The sequence below is a fragment of the Bicyclus anynana genome, chromosome 8, assembly GCF_947172395.1.
Source record: "Bicyclus anynana chromosome 8, ilBicAnyn1.1, whole genome shotgun sequence".
NCBI classification, from domain to species: domain Eukaryota; kingdom Metazoa; phylum Arthropoda; class Insecta; order Lepidoptera; family Nymphalidae; genus Bicyclus; species Bicyclus anynana.
In genome coordinates, this window is record NC_069090.1 from 16938745 (window position 1) to 16960003 (window position 21259).

A 21259-nucleotide genomic window follows, 5' to 3' on the forward strand; every position below is an offset into this window, starting at 1 on the left:
AAAAGATCGGTATTATAGTAAGTAGTAACTTGAGCAAGTGTTTAATGTTGATAGTGTGAATGTATTCGTAGACATTAATCTAAAAACCGCCATGACAATTGACAACTGACAAGGTTGTTCTGAATTTTTTGTCTTTGGTCACCCGCCATTGTTTGTTATTTGTATCAAAAATATTAGGCGTCGGTGAAAACTCTAATTTTTATCCTTTTTCATCTGGGAATAGCCAGATATTATTGAGTGTTTTTGAAAGGGAGAAGAATTTTAATCATTTAAAATGTCGATCGGTGTTCCTATTAAAGTACTTCACGAAGCAGAAGGCCATGTAGTGACCTGTGAAACTAATACCGGTGAAGTGTATCGCGGTAAACTGATAGAAGCCGAGGATAACATGAATTGCCAGATGACTCAAGTGACAGTCACGTACAGGGATGGCCGGGTGGCTCAGCTGGAGAATGTATACATTCGTGGGTCAAAAATTCGTTTCCTTATATTACCAGATATGTTGAAGAATGCGCCCATGTTCAAACGGCAGGGGAACAAACCAACCGCTGGACGCGGCAAGAGCGCTATAATAAGAGCTCACGGTTAGTACATTCGTTCGATACATACTCTGTTGAAATTCATTGAAGCTACCCATCATTATCCATATTCCATATTCATGTTTTCTTTTAATTATAATAAGGAAACAAGCCATAACGGCTTATTATTAGTTTGGCCTCACAGAAATCAAAAAAGTTTAAAATATATTTAGTATTTCTATTCCAGTATGTGGTAATAGGTGGTAATATCTGGTTCTACTGAATTGATGTTGAAAATTGTTTTACTACTAGAAAGCCACTTTATTTGTGACTGTTATAAGATATATCTTAGTACGTTATTCTCACAAGAACATAAACTATGCTGGTAAATCTGTGGAGTTTCCGCTAATGGGGTATAATATTACACAGATGTTCATTTTTCCTTTAGCTGTTGACAACAGGGGATACCAGAGGCAAAAATCAACTCTTATATGGAGAGTACCCTGATCCTATAGTGAGCCATTTAAATAGGCTGTTAATGATTGTAGTATCTTATAAAATCAGTAAAATAATCTCAGTAAAGTAAATCTTTATATAACTACTATTTTTTTTTACAGCAGCTGGTCGAGGCAGACCAGGAGGGAGAGGAGGAGGTCACCGTGGTGGCTGGCAGGGAGGTTCAGGACCTTCTAGACGATAAGATTATATCTAGAATTAGTATCCTACCTTTAATTTTTACTGTACTCTATTTAAGATTACTTCAAACCAGTTCACTATTTGCAAAGCCTTGACTAGAACTAAATCAAATATTTTCCATGTTCAATGGTGCTAACATGTGACCGAGTTAGAGAAATAGACAAAATATTGTCCAATGGTGGCGGAGTCGTCCCTGCTCCATTTCTTTGATCACAATAAAAATATTAGTATACTATATTGTCTACTTTTCTTTAGACCATCATCTTGTTGGTTGTATCTTCTTCTTCTTCTTCTTTCTTCTGGGCCGTTTCCGCACTTAGCCAAGTTAAGAGTTAAGTTAAGAGGTAAGAAGTTGTTGGTTGTATGTTAGCTCCACAAAAAAATATTTTAGTGGCACTAAAATAAATCTATTAGAACAAGTAATGCCATAATTATATCTCAATAAATCACACACACACAAATGTGTGCGTTAGGGGGCTTATATTATAATCAGTGTGAGTGAGATTGAATGTTGGCCAACAAAAAGTTCTTGTGGTCATGTGAGTTTTAGCCATGTTTCATATTTCATTAAGATGAATTACACTCATGATTGTGTATGAATGAAGTACTTTTTTAATCAGTGCACATGAAAAGACTTCATTCATACACAATCATGAAGCCTGAACAGAAAAATAATAAAAAATCCCTGACTTAAGGGTGTCACAAGTATTTCTTAAGTCTTGTATGCTTAGTTTACTAATATTGGGAATTAGTTCCTTTTTTTCCAGAGCATGGGAAAATTTTCTTATTTTTTTGGTCAGGTTACAAAACTACTTGAGTGATACTGTGCAGTTTGTGATAAGGTTTTCAATAAATAATAAGTTGTGTACAAGGATTTTATTTTTCTACTCCCATCTGCTAATTTAATCAATACAAACCTCAAACCAAAACAAAACTAATGATTCCTACAGAACATTGTCAAGAGTGCCGTATGCTTGTTACAATGACACTAATTATTTCTCTCACTTAAACATTTACACTTCATTCAAATGTTTTACATTCAAACTGATACATCTCCATAGGTATATCAACTTAATAATTATTAATTATTCTCATTAACTAACTAGTTTGTGTCTCAAAAACCAACAAATGGATCACAAGTTCTTAAAGAGAAATACAAAACCTAGACCTAGTCATAAATACAAGTTATTGCAACTCAATTAAAGGTATCATAAATTACTACACCTGTATTGTACATTTCTATTAGGTAATGTTTCAACAGCACTTTGTATTAAGTACAGTGACTTTCTTAATTTACATCTTTACTAGAAACTGGTTTAAGACACGCCCTGCCGAGCAAATATCTATACAGTCTTTAGACCAAGGGATTTAAGGATTTATTTGTATTATATAAAAATAAATCCTTAAATCCCTTGGTTACGCCATCACGTGTGAACGGCTTGACAGATTTCACAATTTTTTTTTTGATGTGTCTGTCATTGTCAGGAGAAGGTTCTTATGAAAAAAAAAAGGAAATTTAAATATTCGTAGACGTAGTCGCGGGCGTCTGCTAGTTACTATAATAAATATGGTATAAGTAAGTAGGTAAATAATATGGTATAATATGGAATAAGTAAAATCTAAACCGATGTTGACCAGCCGACTAAAAGACATTTGCTTCTTATAAAAATCTATAGTGGTCTTTGGATACTGCAGATACGTAAGTGACAATACTTTTCCCTATAAATCCAATGTTAGAACAAATTATGTTTCCAAATGATCAGCTGGTCTGTCATTGTTTTTGACATGGTCAGTCTTCTCCCCTCTCTTGTTCTGTTCTGTGGGCTGCGGTGGCTTGTTCTGTTCTGTGGGCGGTAGAGGCCGGATGCAGAGTAATCTGAGCTCCTTGTACAAGCGCTGCACCGGCAGCTCGACCAGCAGGGCAAGCGGTACCGCTGCCAAGAACGACGCTATCGCTACACCGAAAAATTCCAATATCTGGAAGTAGAAAATTAGAATTAGAACTTAATAATGTCAAATTTAAATTAATGATATGACCATTATTTATTCATTGGTGTTTTTAGACGGTTTTTTGTATTTACCTACCTAAATGAAGGGCTCGTGCCCGGCGATTTCGACAGTAGTCTACGTGTAGATACAAGTTGTAATTGTAATTCTGGCTTAGGGTAGGCACAAGCAGTGTATTTTTGCAACTAAATAGTTCACGCCACTTCAACCACTTCTGTAACCAGACAATCGCGATTAGATTGAGTACAAGTAATCGGCTCGCTTGTAGTGTAAGATGTTGCACCACGTTCTGGCGGTCGAGCTGCGCGGGCGGCCAGCTCAGCAGGGCCCTAGTAGCGTGCACAGTGTACGGGAAGAGGGCTCACCACGTTCTGGCGGACTATCTGAGCGGGTGCCAGGCGGGCAGCCAGCTCAGCAGGGCCCTAGTAGCGTGCACAGTGTACGGGAAGAGGGCTCACCACGTTCTGGCGGTCGACCTGCGCGGGTGCCAGGCGGGCTGCCACCAGCCACTTGTTGACCGGTATGTTCAACAGCAGCGCGCCGAACGACAGCCGCACCAGCACGGTGCTGCCCGACGTAAGCCACGTGCGCCACGGAGCTGAAACAGACGCCGCTGCTGGGTAAAGCTCAAACTCATAGGTATCGCTGCAGACAGATCGGCTACGTATCACCTCGCTGTCCAGTCTGTGAGTAAGCGTAGTTTAAAAAAAACTGTTTTTTTTTTAATATCAGTCAATACAAATGACTGCATTAGTTAGGCAGATATTAAAATACATCTATCTATACCTACTAATAATAAATCTGTAGAGAGGCCAATTCCGTACATGAAATATATTTCCAAAATAACTATCAGGGGCCGATTAGTGATCGATACTGATGCCAAAAATACAATCAGTAAAATTTTTGTTTGTCTGTCCGTATGTTCGATATAGAAACAAAAACTACTCGCTATGATCAACAGGAGTAGAGCAGTGAACGGAAATGTTGGGAAAACGGTAAAGTAACGTCGCGAGGTAAGCTTATGCGAAGGCAAGGCGTTAACATTACGTGCCCGAGGCGTTGTAATGAGTTTTGACCTTAAGTGTGCTAACCCTGGAGCAAAGGGGGCATTCCGCTATACTCGCTGTGAATTATAACTTGGAGCATGCAACAATGACATGAAACTCCAAATTATCATACTGACAAACATTAATCAACTTATGAATGATATTTAAACGGGTACATACCACGATAAAACGACGAGATTTTTATTGTCGATATTTCGACCCAGTTGCATGGATCGTGGTCACGATGGGACTGAAGTTGCGAGATGAGAAGTGAAGTCAGCTATTAGGGGCAAAATCGATCTACCCTCTTTCTTGTTCTTTTTCTTTTTTCAACGACCTCGCGTTTTTGGCTGTTTAGGCAAACCACACTCACGACATCGCTTTTGTTATTATGCGTATCGCGGCGCCCTCTTGGTTTGCACAATTCTACCACCGGGTTCCACTCGCTGGCTAGTTTGAAACCATCTTCCCGATTGAAATTTTTGTATTTTCGAATTTCAATGGCTTCTCGAACTACTCGGGGTATATAGTGGCGGTCCGTGGAAATAATGCGTGGATTATGGATCTCAATCCAATGTTTAGTTCCCGGTTGTAGAATGTGATCAGCTATCGCAGACTTTTGCGGGTCGTTGTTTTTTATCGCTCGTATATGTTCTGTTACACGGGTTGCTATGGGCCTCTTCGTTTGTCCAATATAAGAGCTACCACAGCTGCAGTCGATTTTATACACACCCGGACACTGGTATGGCAAACGATCCTTTGGAGAACGCATCATGTGGGCGATCTTTTGTAAAGGAGTAAACACAGTCTTTATGTTGTATTTTTTCCTTAGGAACGATCCAATTTTATCAGTTACCCCTTTAACAAAACGTAAGTAGGCCATTCTTCTTTCGACTTCCAAAGGTCGTTCTCTCCGTTGATGTGAACTATTTTTTAATACAAGGGGCTTATGACCATTTCGACGTAACACCTTGCTTATATGTTCCAGCTCAGCCTGGATGTGAACGTCATCACAAAGGTCCTGAGCGCGATTGAAGAGGGTGGTAGCCACTGACGCAAGGTGTCGTGGATGGTGATGCGAAGAGCCATGTAAATATCTGTCCGTGTGTGTCTGCTTCCGGTAAACAGTGTGACTAAAACTACCATCTAGTCGGACCTTGACTAGGACATCCAAGAATGGAAGCGACCGATCTTTCTCCATTTCGTATGTGAAGGTCATTTTCCGGTGAATACCATTCAAAAGTGCCAGATATTGTTGCACCTCTTTTTCACCGCCCTGCATGACAGCAAAAACGTCATCCACGTACCTTTTCCAAAACCTAACTTGTATGGGTAGATGAGGTGGCGAGCTCTTCAAAATACTCCATCCATAAGTTGGCAACTACTGGGGCAACTGGGCTACCCATTGCCACCCCATCAATCTGAAGGTAGTATTCACCTTTATAAAGGAAAAAGCTAGATTCCAAACAATGCCCTGTTAAGGTGACATACTCCTCCGGGATGTTGTTTTCTTGTAACTTTATTTTAAGTACCTCCATAAAGTCGTGAATTGGTACGTTGGTAAATAGGGATTCGACATCAAAGCATATCATGCACTCATGCCCTTCAATGTAGGTGTCTTGTAATAAACGTACAAAATGGCGGGAGTCTTTGATATAAGATGACGTGTGGCCCACTAGTGGTTGTAGAACACTTGAGACATGCTTCGCCAATTCATAAGTAGGTGAATCTATTTGACTCACTATAGGGCGAAGAGGAACATCACACTTATGAATTTTTGGCAGGCCGTATAGTTTAGGTGGTTGTATATTTCGAGGTCTCAAAAGGTTATTACTTACATCATCTCCGATAACATTACGATAATCCCTGATCAGCTTAGTAGTTTTTCTAGTCACTCGCGCAGTTGGGTTATAATTTACCTTCTTATAAGTTCCCCTTGTCTGCTTTTAAAACTAAAACATCATTATCATGACGTAATGTCAAAATGGCCGCCCGTTCCTGAGACGAGATATTCTGTCTGGGGGGTTTGGATTTCCGGAGCATTACCGCAACATTCTGTCTTAGTATTTCGGCGTCTCTCTGAGGCACTTTATTACGACTTATCACTTCTTCGATACCACCGATGATTTTTTCATAAGGAATTCGTGAAGGCGAGATGGCAAAATTCAACCCTTTGTCTAGGGCATTTAGTATAAAATAAATATTAAAACGTAAAAATCTCGTCGTTTTATCGTGGTATGTACCCGTTTAAATATCATTCATAATGAACAACCACGAAATAAGTTTAAAATCATTAATCAACTTCTTGGGATTTTCAGTAGGAGACAGGTTACAAACACCATACCTTTTTAAACTAACTTGATAATTATTCAGAGTGTCCCGTAATTACCACGAATTGTCTAAAACTAATTTGAATAGTAAGAGAGACCAAGTTATAGTTTTTTGTCGGATTTATCAAAATTTTCCATCCTGAAAAAGTTTTTTCACTGCTTGGTCTTGGTCAAAACTTGTTCACCCTAGGCATTTTTTCAAAACTGTTCAAATTAGCTTTAAATAATTAGATAGTGTATCTACCATTTGCGTTTTATCCATTAATTACGGCACACCGAAGGTAAGCCGAAGGTATGACGAAGGTAAGCCGTCCCAAAGAACAAACTCATACCGCTCGATACACACTCCGGTTTCGATCATACATCCATACATTCAATACTGAGTATGTCCGTATGGATTTTAAAACGGTAACCTGGCGGGAATCGGTCTGTATGGACTCTTCGCTGCTGCTTGGTATACCTAATTTATACAGATTATGAAAGGTGTTTAAGATAAAAATTCTCAACACAAAAATTGTAGATCTTCATTCAATTCAATTGTTAACCTATCAACACATTACACTTCTTAACTTTTCCATTTTTAGGGAAAATCAAATCTGAGGCATAGGAGTAGTACCTATCTATAGAGCTGTGTGTGGCAACATCGTGGCAGCGCGAGGAACAGATTTAGGATTAGGTCAACTATTTGGTGGGTTAGGTACATACATCTGACGCCATGCATAGCTCCCAGCAGCGCCAAGGCCACCAGCCCCGCGAACACCGGCCGCTCGACTGCTGCCAGCACTGCGGCGACGGCGCGGCGCGGCGGACCCTCGCCCAGCACCAGCGGCGACCAGGCCATAAACAGCAGCGCGCCTGGCGCCGCCGCCAGCGACGACCAGCGGAACCACTGGAGACAACACAACTTACATTATTGACACTCACACACATATGTCTATATTTAATTTTTTTATGCAATATAGGCTCGCACTTGACTACAATTAAGTCTGAAAGCATGGATGCGATCTACGATTGAGTGTGCTCACCTAGAAGATGCCAGCACAACAAAATACTAGCGCAACCTTGCGGTTTCACCCGCGTAGTTTTCCTCATTCCCGTGGGAATACTGGGATAAAATATAGCGTATGATAATGAGCTTTTTCTTGGTGAAAGAAATATTTATATCAGTCCAATAATAGTACAATTTATTAGTTACAGAGATATCACACTAGAGGATTGCGTGCGTTCTCATAGCGGAGCGGGCTCGCAACGTAGGCATATACGCTACGGGAGCGCAACGAACACGCCGCGCATGCGCAGCAAATTCGTTGCAGACGCAATTTTGTACTGTCTCGTACAAACGCCGGTCCGTTCCAGTGTTGCCAACCCTACGATTTAAATCGTATGTCCAGGCGACTGGTACAGCACGTTGAGCTCATACTCACTTTACTGTCCGCAATGCGCACGTTGGCGCCGCTCAGCGCGTGGTGCACGTGCGCCAGCAGCAGGCCCGCCAGTGCGCCCGCGGAGTTGCCCAGCGGCGACTGGTACAGCACGTTGAGCTCATACTCACTTAACTGTCCGCAATGCGCACGTTGGCGCCGCTCAACGCGTGGTGCACGTGCGCCAGCAGCAGGCCCGCCAGTGCGCCCGCGGAGTTGCCCAGCGGCGACTGGTACAGCACGTTGAGCTCATACTCACTTTACTGTCCGCAATGCGCACGTTGGCGCCGCTCAGCGCGTGGTGCACGTGCGCCAGCAGCAGGCCCGCCAGTGCGCCCGCGGAGTTGCCCAGCGGCGACTGGTACAGCACGTTGAGCTCATACTCACTTTACTGTCCGCAATGCGCACGTTGGCGCCGCTCAGCGCGTGGTGCACGTGCGCCAGCAGCAGGCCCGCCAGTGCGCCCGCGGAGTTGCCCAGCGGCGACTGGTACAGCAAGTTGTACGTCAAGTCGCCGCGGTACTCCACACGAATCAATCTGAAATGTGCATGTTCTATTAACACAATTTTTTAATCGTTTGGAACTTTTATAATGAGAACGTAATATGCACACACCGGCACACACTAGTACTCACTCGGGTTGAGTCATTACGTAGGTGGGCATCAGTCGCCAGGCGTACGCCAGCGCCAGGCACGTGCCAGTGAGCGCTGCCAGCAGCGCGCACAGCACCGACACAGCGTGGCGCCGCCCGCGCAGCACCAACGTCAGCACCAGCGCAAGCACGTACAGCTGCATGTCCGTTGCCAGAAACCTTTAGCGTGGAGTCAGTTTAACTTTGTTATCTATCTATATCTGTATACTTATTTTATAACTTAGTCCAAGTCTCGTCTGTCGGTCTGTTCGCGATAAACTCAAGACTACTAACTCAACAAATCGAGTGATTTATGAGACTAGCCCGGTGGGCACTAGAGTTACAACAGTACGATTTTAAAATTACATACAACAGTGACAAGCAAAACGTCATACCCGCCGAACTATCAAGAAATCCAGTATGGGTGATCACGAGCAAAGAAAAGGACTGGTACGCAAGAAAACTCGAAATAGTAAAATCAAACCAATAAGACGGCTCGAAATTCTGAATACGAGAGGGGAAGTTATATAGGAGGATAGAACACCCACAATACGGGATAAAGTAGACCCAACTACAGATACTAAACAGAAGCTAAAAAAAGAGCTAAAAGACTCTAGTCTCTTGGATCACTAAGTCAACACCAGCAATGCTCCCCGCCCGTCAACCTGAATGTATACGATGCCGTACGCGCTGAGCTTCAAGTGTTTGTAGTTTTAGCGGCAGTCACACCAAAATTTAGCAATGTAAATAAGCTTGGTGGTGGTATCTACTTTCCAGAACTGTCTTAAATTGACGGATTTTGAGACTAGACTTACGAAGCAGTCATTTTTATAGTCTCAAACCCTGGATCTTAATATGTTTCCGTGCAATCGTATCGTATCCGTAGTACTTGTTTATTTTATTTTAGTTTAATTCTGTTCATGACGTAATTGTGTGATACATCCATATCTATATTTATAAACGCAAATCTAAATCAGTTTTTTCCCTAATTAGTCTAATTCACCTATTTATTAGTCTTTTAATGTTTCTATTCGAGTACTATTCGAGTACTCTATTTCTATTCGAGTACTAAGCCGTGATAGCCCAGTGGATATGACCTCTGCCTCCGTTTTCGGAGGGTGTGGGTTCGAATCCGGTCCGGGGCATGCACCTCCAACTTTTCATTTGTGTGCATTTTAAGAAATAAAATATCACGTGTCTGAATCGGTGAAGGAAAAACATCGTGAGGAAACCTGCACACCAGAGAAATTCTTAATTCTCTGCGTGTGTGAAGTCTACCAATCCGCATTGGGCCAGCATGGTGGACTATTGGCCTAACCCCCTCTCAGAATCATTCTGAGAAGAGACTCGAGCTCAGCAGTGAGCCGTATATGGGTTGATAACGACGACGACGACGACGACGACGACGATTCGAGTACTAAATTACGCAAGTTGAGGTAACCTATAAGTGGGTCTATGACATAACAACTTGACTAATCCATGTGTTGTAAAACACAATTTCATAACCTGTTGGTACCCTATAAAATAAATAAATAAAACAAATAAATTCTTTTATCGCCGCGTTGCAACGACTTGCGGTACGGACGGCTTCAGTGTGCTCGTGGCGTTCGAGCCGTCCACATCTCTTGTTGTGTTACTTGGGATAGGCGGGAAGAGTGACTTGAGTGAAAAAGGGAAGTGTTTGTTAACAGTCAAAGGTAACTTTAACCCTACACACAACGTTCACAAGTGCGCGACTTCACTCAAGGTCATTCTCTGCCATTCTAGGGTCTTATTTTGGCTTGATTTGTTAATTAAGTTGTCCTGACAAATGTTGTGTTCTGTGTCCTGACAAATCATACCTTTGTTCGACATTTGTTTTCTTATTTTTGTAATCACTTCTGAGTCTGCTAAAAATTCTTTCTATTCTATAGCGTCAGCGTAGAATAGATAGTATATCTGTTCTCGACCCTCACACGTAAGGAACACGAGTCAAGGAGGAGGTGCTCACCAAGTCTGTATCAAGCATTTCTCGTCGCGATCCAGCAGGGTGTGGAGGAACAGCAGGTGGGTCCACCACTTGCGCCGGCACACCTTCGCCTCGCCGCCCACCAGCGAGCTCCACTGCGGCCCGCTGCCCAGCCGCTCATACACCGACGACGCGAACCATACCACCACGTAGTAGCTTGGACATATCCTGAGTAAAACAATCATCATCCTATTTTGATTTAAAATGGCCAGTATTGTGGAACGGCAATTTCATAGGTAAAGATATAATATGGAAATTTAAATAGACTTTATAGTACCTCATCTATACTAATATTATAAAGTTGAAGAGTTTGTTTGATTGATTGAACGCGCTAATCTCAGGAACTACTGGTCCGATTTCAAAATTTTTCTCAGTGTTAGATAGCCTATTTATTGAGGAAGGCTATAGGCTATATATTATCCCCGTATTCTTACAGGAACGCGAACCACGCGAGTGAATCCGCGCGGCGTCAGCTAGTAATTTATAAGTAAACAGATAAAAAAAGAAAATAAATGTAATAATATTTCGACATAACGATTTTATAATTGACTAAGATTATACATAAGTAAAAATTATTAAATACCTAATGTTAAATTAGTGCAACGTCAAATATTTTTATTACCAAGCTAAAATAAATTACATGATTATCATTATGTTAAACTGAGTACTTCTCACCTGATTACTCTATTGAACATGGCGTAGAAGAAAGTGCTGACGGCGGATGATGGGGAGCGCTGCTTGAGTAGCTTGTGCGCCAGCAGGAAGCTGGCCATCAGGAAGAAGATCTGCACCACCAGGCTGCTATTAATCACCAGGATCGCATCCGCCGAGCGGGTCATCTGGCAGAAATTTAAAAACTTGATAGGTATGTCGAAGTTTTATAAGGAAAACGTCATAATTATAAGCCTATTCCAACAAAACCGCTACAGCGCCAGGCCTGAGGAGCTTAGGCCCACCAGTCACCGTGCTGCTTTAACGAGTACTATAAGATGCTCGAGGATGACGCCCAGTATACAGAAAACTCACAGTGCGTCGAAAACGCGCAAGTCGACGCCCCGTGAATGAGTTACCTGTTCGTAAGTCCTCGTATCGGCGACATAGGAGAGCAAACCGACCAAGATCACGTGGTCGAGGATGATGCCCAGGAGGCAGAACACTCGCAGGCCGTCGAAAACGCGTAAGTCGACGCCCTGGGAGACCGGCGCGGGTGCTGTGAGCGCGCGCCACGAGGAACGCACCGACCAGGAGAGCGCCCAACCGTAGCCTAAGACAATCATCATCATCATCATCATCATCATCATCATCATCATCATCATCATCATCATCATCATCATCATCATCATCAACATCATCATCATCATCATCACCATCATCATTATCTAATGTTAATGGCACAATAGGAGGGCGAAACTGTTTACTACCACGCTGCTCTACTGATGGTGGGCGGGGACAAATGATATTGATTGATTCTGTAACGAACTCTATAAGATGATGGGACGGCGCTGTAACATTACCAACTTCTGACCTCTGATTTTTTTTTTGTTACTTTGATCTAAAACTCGACCTCTGAACTCAATAAATTCTGTAATCGAAATAACTAATCGTGTGAGTAAATTACAGGCATTTCAGAACCGGAACAAACAGGCATGGAAATTTTGATCAGATTGACCTTTGAATGACGACGGTCATCTCTCTGGAGTAGACGTAAGTAGAGACCTACTCTGCAGTTGTAGACTAACTTTTGATTATGTACCTACGTACTTCAGAGACAATTTTATAACTCTCTCTCTATAACTGATTACGTCATGTAATATACCATTGATTAACGTCATATGATTTACCGTTGATTAACGTCATGTGATTTACGGTTGATTAACGTCATGTGATTTACCGCTGATTGACGTCATGTGATGTACCGTTGATTTACGTCATGTGATTTACTGCTGATTAACGTCACGTGATTTACTATTGATTAACGTTATGTGATTTACCGCTAATTAACGACATGTGATTTACCGCTGGTTAACGTCATGTGATTTACCGTTGATTAACGTCATGTAATTTACCGTTGATTAACGTCATGTGATTTACCGTTGATTAACGTCATGTGATTTACCGCTGATTAACGTCATGTGATTTATCGCTATTAGCTCTATTTGGGCTCCCAAATTTTTAAAACATGCTTCTCTACACAAGTCAAATTGAAGCTGTTAAACCTCACCTGTCTCTAGTTTTATCGGAAACCTTCTAATATATAGGTTGATAATGACGATGATGATGAATAGAAAACAAAAGTGGAACGTTATTAAAAAAAATAACGCAGTCATAACGTTATTAATATTAGAGCACGTAACAAGTTATTAGGACCGAATTATGCAAAGCGTTCGTAAAAAACGATGTAACGCGTTGATGTCTTTTGTATGGACATATGACTCGCTATTTCATATTGCACTTTTCAACTGTTTTATCAACGCGTCATTTCACGACACGATACGTCAGAAAAATGTAATTCCGTCTTTTGTCTAACTAAATGAATGTTATTGCTTAAGTTTAATACTGGATTAGAACCTCCACTCTCCGGAACCAGAGGCAGAAGGTCATATCCACTGGGCTAACACCTAACTGCGGTTGAGATTTTTTACTGAATATCTCTATTGACCCTTCGACTCCTACGAAGTTTTGGCTCATCGTTCCTGATTCGCACTGCGAAGTTATAGCATCCCCCCCCCAGCTTTCGTTTTCCCTATCACCTACTACATACATCTTCAAGTCAAGAGTAATTGGGCTCTAGGCACATTTTAAACAAGCGTGTTTCACCATTGGATGCATTATTGATTTCAGAAAAGCGTTGGCCTATACATTAAGCTACAAAGGATCACTTGACCAATAGGACAGTCATGCACATCATTTATTATCCATAGTATCAACAACAGGTAGGCAAATCTCACCTTTTTTAGCCTGATCAGTCAGCGTCAAATCCAAAGCGGTGCTAATCATAGCGAGGCCGAACAGCACCGCCAAGAAACCCGCGAAGCCTCTCTCGTTGGCGTTGAGAGGCGGCGCGCGCTCGGGCCCTCGGCGGCAGTACTCCAGCCGGTAGAGTCGGGCCGACAGGTTGTATGCCGCCATAGTGCTGGTGTTCACGCAGGATGCGAACCTGGCCAAAAAATATTAATCAACATTCAATATAGCTTTAGACTAGCCGACACACCCGGCTACAATCGCGTAGTTCTCGTTGCCGTAGTAATACAGTTGTAAAGTATGGCCGTGGCTAGTTACCACCCTACCGGCAAAGACGTACCGCCAAGCGATTTACCGTTCCGGTACGATGCCGTGTAGAAACCGAAAGGGGTGTGGATTTTCATCCTCCTCCTAACAAGTTAGCCCGCTTCCATCTTAGACTACATCATCACTTACCATCAGGTGAGATGAGTCAAGGGCTAACTTGTAAACAATAAAAAAAATACTTTAACTCGTCAATTCGAGCAATTTAAATGAAATCAGTCTCAACTCTCAAAAGCCCTCGATTAACGAGGAGGACTCAGTCCAAGATTGTATGGTTCGATCCCTTGGTGAAGATATATTGTCATGCCTACTCCTGCCACAGAACTTTTGTTTAGAGGAGAAAATATGTGGTTTTTAATAATCTTTCTGAATAAATATGTAGTTGACACCCACCATGCTTTGAGCGCCGGCGTAGAGAGCGCGGGGCGGTGGGCGGGCGCGCAGCTGCGGGTCAAGCACACGCCGCGGTGCAGACGCGTGTGGTTGTAGTAGTCCACCCAGTTGGCGGAGTAGCGCTGCAACACATGCTCTGTTACTTACTCGTACCAACCTCTCATCCGTTGGGATAAATAGTTATAATGATGAATAATAATAATAGCCTTATATTATACTCGTATGAAATAATATTTCCATAAAGAATCATGTAACAGATGATGTGCATGCATAAAATAATAAATTAATTTACAGAGATTCCGTGTTTGGCGTTGGAGATAGACCTTCAATGAGTGCTCCGAACCCCAGCTCACAGCACGAGCAACACCCATCAAAAAAAGAAGAAGAAGAAGAAGACGAAGTAGGCGCCTTCCTAAGAGGTGCCACCAAAGGCCCCATCCGCCCTTTCTCCACAAGAAGCGGCTCCAGGGAGAATGATACGCCTAACTAAAGTAAATAGAGCTGACTCTACAATTAATATTAATATACAGACAGCTCTATAGATGCTAACGGACGTCCTACAAGCAGTTCAGGCGGTGAAGACCCAGTTAACGCGATCCTCAGAGGTGTTGGCCATGTTCTAAAGCTCAATGGCTAAGCCTCTGAGGATGCCATATGGGAATGCCAGCAGCCTAAAGGCAAAGGCTGTTCTCACAAGAGCTCTACTAAGAGAACAAGATTGACATTGCTCTCATCAACAAAACCATGCTGACCTCCAAATAACTATAAAATTTTCGGGAGTGGGCGTGCTAGTGTCGAAATGTACGTTTCTTACATAAACTGGAAGTCCAGCAAATAAGCATTTGGCACTAATCTGTCAGCACGCTTCGATGGATAGCTTTCGATGTCTGTTAACTCAAACTCTGCGCAACGTTTTCGCTTATGACGCCCTTAGACGCACGTTCCATACTCCTCCAGGTGGAAGAGATAATACAGCGGCTGCCTCACCTGCATGGTGTTGAAGAGCGGGCTGTACCCATTGGGGGACAGTTCGAAGCTGCCGAGGCAGTAGGCGCCGCGCCGTGCCAGGCAGCCCACGTACTCGTCCAGGTGGAAGAGATGAGGCATTTCATAGTACTCCTCATCTGCAACAACGGGTTTTCATTCAAATGTTGTGGGGTAATACCTTTATTAAATTATCTTTTAAAGGTAATAAGAATCGCGTTACTCGCGTCTTTTCATAAAGGCTTAAAGCCTAAAGGGCATGTCCTAAGGAGTTTCGGCTTTTTTTATTGTGAATAAATTTAGAGCACAAACTTATTTTGGATGAGAATGTATGGTTAGCTGTGTGACGTCATTCTAAATTCAATATGGCGGACTAAGTTTTTTATGCACTCCTACAATATGGGTATTCAATGAAAGGGCTTGCTGAGAGTAACTCAAAAAATAATGTAACATCACTCTAAATCCATTATGGTGGACTTCATATACAAGGTAGACTAAGTTTTTTATGCATCCTTACAATATGGGTATTGAATGAAAGGACTTGCTGAGAGTAACTCGAAAAATAATGTGACGTCTTCATACATATGGCGGACTAAGTTTTTTATGCATTCCTACAATATGGGTATTGAATGAAAGGAGTGTTTTTTAAAATGTTGAGTTTAGAATCTGTTTTTGCTATTCTTGCAATGCCTAGATATCGTTTAAAAGAATTCGACGCAGTAATAAAAAACTCAAAATGGCGACCTTTTTTAAAAATTTGAGTCCAGAATCTGTTTTCGCCGTAAATACAATGCTTAGATATAGATTTTGAAAGCAATCAGCGCACGAATAAAAAATTTCAAAATGGCAGTTATTTTTTAATTTTTACTTCAGGATCTGTTTTCACCATTCATGCAATGTCTAGATATCGATTTTGAAAGAAATCTATGTAATAATAAGAAATTTCAACATGGCGGACATTTATAAAATTTTGAGTTCAGAATCTGTTTTCGTCATTCAATTTTGAACGAAAACGGTGCAGGATTTTTTAAAATAATAATCTTACCTGTATGTCAAATACATAAATATCGTTAAATAACCTCATACATTAGTACCTAACATAAAGTATTAAATGGCGATACCTGCCAATTCACTGTAAACCTCGTTCCAACAAAAAGGCTAGTCTTAATCAGAAGATCAAAGTCTAAACCACGACTACAAAATATTGAGCCCTGAAATAGGACTCGAGTCTAAAAAAAGGCTCGGCTTTTAAAAGGCTTTCCATTCGCCGAGCTCTAACAAAGACTCCTAGTCTCAAACATCCGGGCTAAAGGGTTCGAGTCTTTAGGAACGCTAAATGTGGTGCGGATCTGATCAGACCACCACATAGGGCTGCGGCCCTGCAGCCTCTTTCTTTCCACTTTGCCAGTGACCATCAGTTTAACGAAATACCGTCTTTCCTAGCAATGTGTCCAAATCTAAAGTACTCAAGGATTCGCTTTAGGCAGATGGTAGAGAGTCTTGTTGTGATTCTGAGCTCGTAGTTGCGTATAGGTATATACGAGTTTATACAGCCAGTACCTATAATTTAATTAAAAAATGCATTTAATTATGTACTGTTTTATTAATCTATACTAATATTATAAAGAGGAAAACTTTGTTTGTATGTTTGTATGTTTATTTGTTTGTTTGTTTGATTGTAATGAATAGGCTCAAAAACTACTGGACCGATTTTAAAAATTCTTTCACCATTCGAAAGCTACATTATCCACAAGTAACATAGGCTACATTTTATTTTGAAAAAAAATAGGGTTCCGTAAGATATTTGGGTTTTTCGGACACAAGGTGTAAAAAATCAACCAGAAATGTAGGGTAGGGGTAGGTAGGAGTAGGGTAGGGGTAGGGGTAGGGGTAGGCTATAGGTAGGCTAAAGGTAGGGTAGGGGTAGGGTAGAGGTAGGGTAGGGGTAGGACAGGGGTACTTGAAAGTTTACATCGAGTTTCACGCGGACGAAGTCGCGGGCGTCGGCTAGTATGTAAATAAAGTAGAAAACGTCTTGAAACAATAGACGGATTTATCAGAAAACGTCGATAAAAAAAGAATGAAATACAATATTATATTTTAATATATAATAATATTGTATATTTTTATGAACTTGTTAGTGTTTTTATTTCATTGTATTGTATTTTATAAGAGTAGTTATATAAATAAAGAAAAATGTGTATATAAATAAATGAGAGTAATACTTAATAAATAAATAACTAATAAGAGTAATAATATTAATTCCAGTGAAACAATGGGCGACAAAACGTTACATTGAAAGCTAGCAGTAGCAACCAATCTCAAAAATAATTGGATAATTGGATAAAATAAATTTTTATTTCTCCTTTTTTGAAGTACGTTTAACTTACAGCCTTTGTACGCACACACACGACGCGACGCTTAAAACTAATTTTTACTAAGGTACCTATATATTTTTAAGCTCAGAACTGAATAAATGATATTGATGATGATAACATAACCTCATAATATTATTAATATGATGGGTATTTTAGCCCTATGTAATAATAATCTGCTATTATTAAATAAAATCAATTTGAAAAGTAAAGAATTGATTTATTGATCGGGGAGAATAGTAAATTCTCCCCGATCAATTTGCAAAGCCTCGTAGATTCGACAAAGCCCTCTACGTACGGTAAACTCCGGAACCGGAGTCTTTTTCAGACTTCAATGTTTGATTGCGTAGATTTTCATCAAGAGGATTTCAGAGTGGTATATCATGTTCATATTCAAAAAATTTACAATGAGCCTACCTACCGGATGTGAGTGGGTTCTAGTCACTTTCTCAACGTTTTAATCCGAAAACAGTTAATTTTACAGAAAACTGCAAGATAAATATTTTTGAATTTTTCCCCAGATTGCAGTTTAAAATACCTAAAATTACTGGACATAAAACTTGGCTTCTGTCATTAAATGTCAAGTGTACAATTCTACATAATCGGAAAAAGAATCCTCGATTTCCATACTATTTAGATAATAATGAACTAAAACAAGTAGAAATCCAAAAAGCCTGGGAGTCATCATAAGCAGTGATATTTTAGGTGGGAGTCACACATTGTGCTATATTATATTCTATTCTTCAACATTTTTTTTATTCTTTACAAGTTAGCCCTTGACTACAATCTCACCTGATGATAAGTTATGATACAATCTAAGATGGAAGCGGGCTAACTTGTGTGAGGAGGATGAAAATCCACATCGCTTTCGGTTTCTACACGACATCGTACCGGAGCGCTATAGCTTGGCGGTACGTCTTTGCCAGTATTCATTATCACAACTAACAATGCTTTTCTAGCCATTTATAAGACCTACGTCACCTATGTGCGACACTTGTTAAAATATGCATTTCAAGTTTGGAATCCTTACGACGATATCGAAATGCTTGAAAAAGTGCAGAGACGAGCCACTAAATTGTCTAGAGAGTTTAAGAACCTCAATTATGAGCAAAGGCTAAATCGTCTTGAACGCTGCACTCTCGAGAATAGACGAGAAAGAGGAGATTTGATAGAGACATTGATTTTAAACAATTATTATAATGTAGATTTAAAAGAATTATTCACTAGAAAGTTACACTTTCTAGTGAATAGTAAATTTTTAATTTTAACTTGCTTATATTTCAGTAACACTTATAGTCGTGCTTTTTACTGCAGCTAAGCAGCATCGCTGTTTTGTGAGTCTGAAGGGTAGTCTGGTCTAATTAGGTCTAGGTTCAATCATTGCCCGTTAAACTATTATATTACCCATTAATAGCATGCCCTCTGTTTCGTTGAAGGGTGAGGAAGAATATTGGTCATATTTAAAGATAAATATTTTACGGCTAATTCTTGCCGGCTCTCTACAGAATCTGCTTCCCGAACCGGTGGTAGAATCACTACTCGCTGACATACTTGACTTTTCAAAATAGTTCTTGATATAAATTAAAATGAATAATTAAATGCATACCGCTCAATCTGTAAATTACATCTTCATCAGGGTCCAGCCCAGCATCCCACAAACTCGCGCCGCTAAAACCAAAATCGTTCACTGAACCGGTATATTGATAATCGTAAATTTTTACATCACTTCGAGGTGTGGTGTTAGTGACGGGGATTTTCGTTTTATGAAAAACATCGTCATTAACAGTGTCGGGTGGGGCCCGAGTGTCAGCGGCTGCGCAAGCCCATAGAGCCGCGAACGTGAGCGCGCGCGCCGGCGACATGGCGTGTACTGCGCCTGCGATGCACAGCTGCACCTTTAAAATTCTTGAGCTGTTAGCACTTTTGCGTGGATCTTCTTTGACAATCTTAATAAATATGAAAAGGGGAATAAAAATAAACAATATTTACGACATGTAAATGTCGTAAATATTGTTTATTTTACAACTCGACCTTTGAAATTTCTCTACAGTTAAATTTCTTCAAATATTTTAAAAGTAAGAAACCTCGTTGAAAAAAAATATCCATTCTTAGATAGAATCTCTATTTCAAATTGCTGCTGACTTACTCAAAAATATTTCGTATGCGGAAATAGTGTCGCTGCTATGTCCAACGTATTCGTGTATGGAGATTTATCTTTGGATTTGGTTTATATTATTTGGTATATGTCATAGGACATCACTAGAGAAACCGCCATGACATATTGTTCTAAATTTCATTGTATTTGGTCACCCGCAGGGTGTATTCAGTCGGTAAATTTCGACCTCACCTGCCTTCTTGGTTTGAACAGTGCTCTATAGATGGCGCTTTGGCCAGCAGGAGTCTAAGGTAAACTTACTCAAAACCTTAGCTGTAAAGCTTAAAAAAATCTACTTTAATGTATAAAAAATATTTTTATCTACTTGTGGATGCTTGTGGTTTGATTTGTTTTGTGTTTGCCGTTTTTTTTCGTTTAACATTAGCCGTTTGTGATGTGTATAATTATGTGATTTAAACGAATACAGTGGTTTATTTCTTCTACTCTCATGCTTTCTTTGCTTTATATGGTGACTGTGTCTACGTTTTCGTGAAGATTTTTTATTTTTAATTGATGTGAATCCAAAAGAAGAAAAATAAATAACTATGTCTGGCAAATTGGTCCATGCTTCAGGTGACCCAAAGTTGGCGCTTATTTGGCCCAAAGGTTAAGCCTTGCTATCCAGAGGGTTAATAGCGCGATTGTATTGGATACCTTGCCTCTGGATGAACAATTAGATGGTGTCTATTTGTTATGGTTATTTTATTTATTATAAATTTAAATTTAATATACTGTGTAATACTTAGTTTTAATTTATATATTGTATTCGTCATTCTATTGTATTGAGTGTTAATGTAGATAAATAAATTGAGTACAAGGTTTAAAAAAAACTATATATCCCATTTGTGTATTCTAATTCCTAATTAAAATGATCACAGAAATACGTAGGTTAACAGTATTTATAAGCATATAGGTTTATATATAGGTACGTAAATTTATGCTCATTGTATAGGTATGGGTATATATAATAATCGTTATAGGTTGAACTGTGCTCACAAGATGGCGTTAAACGGAAATGGCAGCTGAGGATTTTATACCCTATATTTAATGTACTTTATGGTCACCGTCATCTGCCATTGTTTGTATAAAAAGTAAAGTTGTGTGTGGTGTACGTCAAGGTGGGCTATCCTCTCCGGACTTGTTCAAGTTGTACATTAACGACTTAATTGAAGGGCTAAGTGGTACGGGCATTGGGTGCCATTTTGGCGGAATTTGCTTTAATAACTTGAGCTTTGCTGATGATATGGTGCTATTGAGCCTCTCAAGAAAAGACTTATTCTTACTTTTACTGTTCTTCGTCGTAAAATGGCGGGTTTCTGGAACACAGTTCGTAAATCGGTGAACAAACTTATTAAAGTTGTCGCTCAAATATGCCCCCACAGCATATACTTTAAAAACTGGCTAAACGT

At 40.4% G+C, this 21259-nt stretch overlaps 2 protein-coding genes across 3 annotated transcripts; one reads left to right on the plus strand and one right to left on the minus strand.

Moving 5' to 3' along the window:
* Positions 1-113: 113 nt before the first annotated feature.
* LOC112048614 (small nuclear ribonucleoprotein Sm D3) lies at positions 114-2085 on the plus strand. Of its 2 annotated transcripts, none has more exons than XM_024086223.2 (2): positions 114-584; positions 1139-2085. In XM_024086223.2, the coding sequence occupies exons 1-2, from the start codon at positions 275-277 to the stop codon at positions 1216-1218; spliced, it is 390 nt and encodes a 129-aa protein (XP_023941991.1). In that variant the 5' UTR covers positions 114-274; the 3' UTR covers positions 1219-2085. The 2 variants fall into 2 exon arrangements, with proteins under 2 accessions (XP_023941991.1, XP_023941990.1); XM_024086222.2 differs by having other exon boundaries at positions 118-584; positions 1136-2085.
* On the minus strand, positions 2076-19562 carry LOC112048633 (O-acyltransferase like protein-like). Its single transcript, XM_052883195.1, has 12 exons — positions 19302-19562; positions 15324-15460; positions 14337-14458; positions 13607-13815; positions 11729-11922; positions 11334-11497; positions 10641-10826; positions 8654-8830; positions 8406-8556; positions 7303-7486; positions 3680-3819; positions 2076-3191 (listed from the first exon to the last, which is right to left on the minus strand). Exons 1-12 carry the CDS (start codon positions 19555-19557, stop codon positions 2958-2960), a joined length of 2154 nt encoding a protein of 717 aa, XP_052739155.1. The 5' UTR covers positions 19558-19562; the 3' UTR covers positions 2076-2957.
* Between the last annotated feature and the right edge of the window lie 1697 nt (positions 19563-21259).

What these genes read in the sequence shown, in the direction of transcription:
- LOC112048614 (XM_024086222.2), top strand. Translation starts at nt 275, where the DNA reads ATGTCGATCGGTGTTCCTATTAAAGTACTTCACGAAGCAGAAGGCCAT. An exon ending in CGCTATAATAAGAGCTCACG is followed by an intron (nt 585 to 1,135) that starts GTTAGTACATTC and finishes TTTTTTTTACAG; the next exon opens with CAGCTGGTCGAGGCAGACCA.
- LOC112048633 (XM_052883195.1), bottom strand. Translation starts at nt 19,557, where the DNA reads ATGTCGCCGGCGCGCGCGCTCACGTTCGCGGCTCTATGGGCTTGCGCA. An exon ending in CGCTCTTCAACACCATGCAG is followed by an intron (nt 14,459 to 15,323) that starts GTGAGGCAGCCG and finishes CATGTGTTGCAG; the next exon opens with CGCTACTCCGCCAACTGGGT. An exon ending in TGCGCATTGCGGACAGTAAA is followed by an intron (nt 7,487 to 8,405) that starts GTGAGTATGAGC and finishes TGTTGTCTCCAG; the next exon opens with TGGTTCCGCTGGTCGTCGCT.